Genomic DNA, 6,865 nt, shown 5'->3' with positions numbered 1-6,865 from the left:
GTTCGTCCAATGTATTTTGGATTTGGGACACGAGCATACTTGTTCATCTCTGCACCCCGTATCGTTCGCCGGAACGTTCCGTCTTGGAAGTTGGAACGGCGTCACTGACGCGGTACGCCGAGGCCCAACGGGGGAGCCCGGCACTCTGGTCTCTGGGTTCCCATCGTGAGTTCAGATCGCCAACCGACAACCGGGCCCGGGATCAGGCGCCTCCACCTGCTGACGGATGGGCCCCGCTACCCAGCTGTGCCCACGCCTTTTACAAGAGGGAGCGCATGGTGAAGCGGAGGAGCAGAGAAAAAGCTCGGATCCCGTATCGTTCGCCGGAACGTTCCGTCTTGTTCTCGATATTAGTTAGGACCTGGGACTCCGGTTTTTTGAGTTATATGCATGTGTTTTTTGTTCTCCTTTCTTTTCTTTGTGTTCCACTGGCATAAGAGGTAGAGGGATATTCAAGGTATTATGCAAGATAAACGAGATGACCTTCGTAAAGTTTTTTAATCCCTAGATACAGTATGTCGTATGAATCTTCCGACTGACCATTGCCAAGAAGCTACGCCAACTGATATTCAAACTTCTATTGTTGCCTTCAAAAAATATATTCTTCATTTATTCTCAAAAGTTTCACTTGTAACTTGCTTGAGCTTGACTTACGGTGCAGGATATTGTGGGGGCAATGGAATTCTTGGCAAAGAAGGGTGTTGATGTGGGCTCTGAGTGAGGCCAATTTCTATTATCGATGTTCTATGACCAGTTTGGAGGATCATCTTTCCATTCCTTAGATTTAAATTGCTTATTTGATACCGTAGCTAGCAACATGATTTACTGTGTTCAGATACTGTTACTAAAGCAGTTTTGGTGTGTGACTTGTTGTTACAGCTCTGCTTTTCTTTTAGGAAAACAGATAGATAGTTGGGAACGACTGGTTTTATTAACAAGTGCATTAAATTTACACTCTTCTGTCCAGTGGTTCAGTTTTCTGGTTGGTGCTTGGACGTGCAAGTTCCTTTATGGTTCAGTTTTGATTTTTGTAATGTCATGCCGTAGTTTTTGTGACAATTCCAAAGTTGACACACATGATACATGAAATTTTCCTTCAATTTGTACTGACTCCAAAATGATTTATGAAGACTGAAAATTTCCACTCCTTAATCATTCAGACACGAAGAACAACGGCATGCACAGCTTCCTTCAACCCTAACCAATACATTTACCTGGGGAAAAAAAATAATAGAATGGGCCATAAAACGTGAATACTTGGTGTTATGCAATGCACTTGTGCAAGCTATAACCCTCTTTCACATCTGACATTAAAGAATTTATCACACTTCACACTATAGGCTTGAGCAGCCGTCAACCGCAGTACAAATGTTCTGTTACTGGGCTAGTTTGCAGCTGACCGTTGCCTACTACCTTGAGGCAGTAGCAGCTGATGAAAACTCCCTGTTGGAGACCGGCCCATCATCTCCGACACTGGGAACTTGTGCTGTGCGGTTCACCGTTGCAGCCTCCTCATCGATGGCCCCTGTAACTTGCGCCGTCTCTTCGGCAGTCTCCTTGGAGCCCCTGCTTGCAGCAGTTTTTCAGTGGTGAGTAGTGACACTAGCACAGCAAATAGTTATGTACCTCTGCATGTTCAGAGATAACTGTAACTGAAAAGCTCTGCATGTTCAGAGATAACTGTAACTGAAAAGGAGCAGTACTTGTATGAGTATATCACGAGTCCAACTGCTGTGGCGGCAAAAGCAACGAAGTACATCCAATCGACCTGCAGATGCGCAAAGTTTGAGTCCCTCAGATCAATTTATAAATGATTACTGCATTGAGCGAATGGAGGAAGGAAGTCATGTGTTCATACCTTTTCATGGTAAGCAAAGATACGGATTAGAACGGCCCACATGTCTGAGGTCAGGAGTGAGAGATTTAGCATGGTTGCGCCGCATATCTGGAACAATCAAACATGGACCTGTTCTGTAATATTTTTCAGGATAATCGTGAGTTTGCCCACGAGAGGATAGTGGCCTCTACCTTGAGTATAATGGGTACTGTCGAGTAGAACAAGAACATTGCCAGCGCAAATCCAATAAAGGGAAGAATCTGAATAGATATAAAAGGACAGAAAAAAAGTTCATGACTGCCAAGGTGAAAATCTAATCGAGCATGCTTGAGCATAAATTATTTCTTGAAGTGGAGGGAGGGAAGGAGACTCACCGCACCAGCATTCCAGTGGGTCGATCTGAGCTCTTGTCGCTCAAGTATGCTTCTGTAGTATTGTCAAGGAAAATGGAATATAGGACTATACTCTCTTGCTACTCTAAATACAAACGAAGTAAAATGAAGTTCAAACCTTAATTTGGTATATGATTGAAAGAATTCCTGTTTCACGAGTTCCTTGTTTTGATCTAATCAAAATCATGAATGTTTCCATATTCTGGGCTTGTTTTAAAAAGGAAGGCTCACTATTATAGTAATGTTAGTTCAATCAAGATCATTGTATACCATAGGTTCAGCCTTCATTTCATGCAAAACCAGTTACGAGTATGTGTTCATAGATATTGCTCGATCGTATATCAGCACAAATATGAGCTACTGAAAATCTGGCAGGCAAGAAGTTTCAAATCATCAAGCACCAAGGGATGATTTAGTTGAATTTGTCAACGCTAAGAGAATATGATTGCTTCTTTTGTTTGCAGTAGAAGTGCCGCAGAAGAAATTACTGCGAATAAAAGAAATTACTGAAAGAAACTGCAATGGAATAAATCATTATTGCATCAAGCTGCTTGTTTTAGAAGCCAGATTAAAGGATACATTTGTATACCACTTATAATTGCTCCAAAAACACCTAGCATTGCCATCACCTCAACTCTGTTGCTTTCCTTGACAAAATACTCCTGAAATGTTGTAGACATAAATGTTTGAAGTTTCCGTGTATATACTTCTATTTTATGGCCGGAGCAATGTGACATTTGAGAATAAAACTTGCAGCGATAATTATTAGGGAAATTTTGCTACAGGACACTATACAAGTGTGACTTTTTCTGTAAGACATGATTTTTTTTATGTATGCTAAAGGACACTCTAGAAATGTGGATATATGCAAGAAGACATCACGGGCATTAAAATAATACTTTCCAACTGAATAGGAGAGATAAACAGGGTGAAATGTCTGAAATGCCCTCAGGCCCACTAGTTTGATGAGAAAAATTAGAAAAATCAGGAAAATTAGAAATTTTTTTTAGAAAAATTAGAAAAATAATCATGAAAATTAGGGAAAATAAAAAAACAAAAAATAAAAAAATCCGGCATCTTTGCACCGAGATTTTAATCTTTCTACTAAAGTCCCAAGGTTTCAAGTCCGGCATCTTACAGAAAACGCTAAGCAAGATGCTGCGTGAAGTGCCTAGACAGAAGCAGCGTCCCTCTCGATTTGAAACCATGGAATTTTAGTGAAAGTTTAAAATCTCGGTGCAAAAATGCTGGAATTTTTCTATTTTTCCTGATTTTTTTTTCTATTTTTTTTTCTATTTTTTCTGAATTTTTCTGAATTTTTCTAATTTTTTCTCATCGGACAAGTGGGCCAGAGGGCATTTCTGACATTTCACCCTGTTTCTCTCTCCTATTCAGTCGGAAAGGATTATTTTAATGCCTATGATATCTTCTGACAAATATCCAGATTTCTAGAGTATCCATCAACATACATAAAAAAATTATATCTTATAACAAAAGCCACACTTATATAGTGTCTTGTAGAAAAATTTCCCTAATTATTATAGCTCAATGAACACACATGGTCATATCATCAACATGGAAAAAACAGTAGGAACGACCAAATCAAGCATATGCTAACAAGGATCAAGTCCAGATGATAAGTATGCTGAAGGAGAATGGTAGTGATCAATAATGAGGGGTAAGTGTGTCGCTTCTTACCTCGGTAACATTACTGATGGCATAAAGCGTGGAGCCACCAATGACAAGAAAATCACCTTTCAAGGGGTTGGGTCCTTCTGCAAGACATCCCAAAGTGCAAGTTAAAAATGAATTAGAAAAGTATACTTCTGTCTTGTGATAAATGCCGCAGCTTTAATCTATTTGCCATGTTCTAGCAGAGCTCAGTGTGGGGAGATCGGACAATCAGGTATGCACTGATAAGAAGACATCAAAAATTGAGCAGCGAAGAACCAAAATTGTAGCTCAGATACTGAGTAGACAATCAATTGCTGCGCTAAGGATATACTATCTCTGTTTTCGTTTACTTACCACTAGCTTTTTACTGTAGTAATTTTGACCTTAAGTTTTTTCTATAAAAAATTTATGGATACTTAAAAGTATATAATACTAATAAAGTATATTTCATAACGAATCTAATGATACGAGAGTTTTAAGTATTAATAACTTTTCGCAGGGAAAACGTAAAGCAAACTTACTACAGTAAAAATATTAGAAGTCTGACTGTGCAACTCCATATGTAGCAATAATGAAGCATGTTCTTACTTGCTCGATACGAGGCATGCACATCAGAAAATACTACCAATACAAGGCCAGCCACACAAACTCCAACGCCAATTAACTTCCTCAATCCATACTTTGTCTTCAAGAAGATCCAAGTGAGGACAATGACGCATGGAATCGACCAGCAATCCAGGAGCATCACACTCGTCAAGGATGTGTACTGATAAGCCTTAACAACTGTGTGAAAAAAATGTCAAGTTAGTATATACCCAAGGAAAGAAAAAGAAACTCCAATTCCAACAATGCATACCGATGTAGTTGGCCTCGACATCAACGATGCCAAGAATCAAGTAGTAATACCAATTAATCTGCAGAAACAGAAAGCAGGAAACATTTCAGGCTTTCTTTTGACAGAAATAATCATACTGCATCGCCACATATACACCATAGCAACAAACAGCCTGAACAACTTGTGAGGAACAGAATCAGAATAAGCATAAATACCCTTGATAACTTAAAGGTACTGGTCATTGGTCCTGGTTAATGGGATAAGATACGTTGAACATGCAATGTCCATGCACCAATCATACAATAAGAGAAACAGCACGACACGAACTACTGATCCGAAGGAATAATATAAAGGCTAGACATGTGCTCAAACCCCAAACCAGCATCTCAACCTTTGATCCAAGCAAGAACTCAACTAAAAGAACACTTTCATCTGAAACCTAAAATAGCATCGCAACAGGAGAGCACAACACTTCAGATCTTTTAAATTATATCACTGATTCAGTCTGTACTTCTTCACTCTGCCTCATGAATTTTGCAAGAGCATATCAGTTGAAGAACAATTCACGATGAGTTGCCATTTCCCCAGGTGATCAATTTAACCAAAGTACCGTTCAAAGATTTCTGAGTGGAAAAAACCGAAAAGCAGCATCCAATCATACCGTCAGGTGCCGCCTTTTGTATATCAGTGTTCCCCCATAAACAAGTGCAAGAAGGATGTAATTCAGCAGTGACTGCGATGTCGGCGCATTGACACCTGGGGGAAAAACTCAGGATTCAATCTCATCACCACGAAACTATGCAATACTCCCCCATTCACAACCATCTATCATGTGAATATGGTATGCTTAGTAATATGTATCAAAAAAAGAGACATATTTGGCCGTCAAAGCTACAGGAGTCAAATGCCGGTGTATTAGCCAAGCACGAAGAACTTGTGAGCTAAAATCACGGCGAAACTGAAGCCGCAGCTCATCAAGAACCCAGCTTTTCTTTCTTGTTCATAACAATAACACAAATTCCAGTATTTGCAGCAGTTCTGTACCCTACTTCGGAGGATCACAAAATTACTGAATTCGCTGGCACAAATGATTTCATATATGAACTATGAACTTTTCTTTGTTCCCAAAAAAAAAAAAACTATGAACTCCTACGAAAGGAGACGGTGAACACAGCACATCATCGTGAGGATATGGGACGCGCAACGTCCGTACCTCGGCGGGCGAGCTCGGAGGAGGAGAAGCTGGTGGAGGTGATGAGCAGCGAGACGAACTGGCCCAGCGCGAGCCACACTAGCACCTCCCGCCGGAACCACCTCGCCGGCGGCGCCATTGCTTGTTTCTTCCCCTCTTCTTGGCCCCTTTCCTAGAGGCCAACGTCGACGCCCGAGCGTGCGAGATTGCGAACGACAGAACAAACCAACGACGGCTTTCCAGGGCTATTTACTATTTTTTATATACACCATGGGGCCCCGGCGTCGCGCTTGTGGGGCCCCGGCGTCGCTTGTGCCGCTGAGCCGGCGGGTGCTGCAGACTTCGATATCTTTTTGGGCGATGCAAGTCTAGCGCGGTTTTAAAAAACCAGGTTTTGACCCAATCTTGGATTGTTAAGGGAATTTCAGTTCGTTTTCCTTTGAACGAATCACTCCATCCGATTTCAGAGCTACTCAAATTTGAAAGGCTAAGGTGGAGAACAAATATAATTTTTTTTTCTTATTTGTTGGCTCAAAATAAGCTATACATATCAGGCAATCTAGCACACAAAAACCCGCCACATAACTTATGTCCACTTTGTGATCAAACACAAGAATCAATTTTGCATCTTGGATTGCAATGTATTTTCTCAAAAGAGATTTGGGAGCATATCATTTGTTGGTCACAAAGATAAGAATTCAGAGAGATGCTCCTGCCCGACCATGCCTCGGTTGCACAATGGTGGAAAGAGACGATAGCGCAGTAACCTCCAAGAATGACTAGAAAGTGGTCAATTTAGTTTTCATCTACACTCAGCTAGAACATCTAGAAAGAAAGGAGCAGATGCATTTTTTAAATAAGAGCTTGCAGCCAGTTCATGTTTGTTAACCGGTGATAGATAAGGTCACAACAAAATTAGGAGTAGGGATAATACC

General features: G+C 40.7%; 1 protein-coding gene across 1 annotated transcript; it reads right to left on the bottom strand.

Annotated features, from left to right (window-relative positions):
• Positions 1-1,118: 1,118 nt before the first annotated feature.
• Positions 1,119-6,150, bottom strand: LOC133901562 (uncharacterized). The gene is made up of 11 exons (XM_062342908.1): positions 5,952-6,150; positions 5,400-5,494; positions 4,760-4,817; positions 4,492-4,686; positions 3,928-4,004; positions 2,809-2,891; positions 2,212-2,263; positions 2,029-2,097; positions 1,859-1,945; positions 1,704-1,768; positions 1,119-1,566 (listed from the first exon to the last, which is right to left on the bottom strand). Exons 1-11 carry the CDS (start codon positions 6,067-6,069, stop codon positions 1,410-1,412), a joined length of 1,056 nt encoding a protein of 351 aa, XP_062198892.1. The 5' UTR covers positions 6,070-6,150; the 3' UTR covers positions 1,119-1,409.
• Positions 6,151-6,865: the final 715 nt, after the last annotated feature.

This window comes from Phragmites australis, chromosome 20, assembly GCF_958298935.1.
Source record: "Phragmites australis chromosome 20, lpPhrAust1.1, whole genome shotgun sequence".
NCBI lineage: Eukaryota > Viridiplantae > Streptophyta > Magnoliopsida > Poales > Poaceae > Phragmites > Phragmites australis.
The sequence above is the reverse complement of the archived record's forward strand: the minus strand, read 5'-3'. Positions and strand labels throughout refer to the sequence as shown.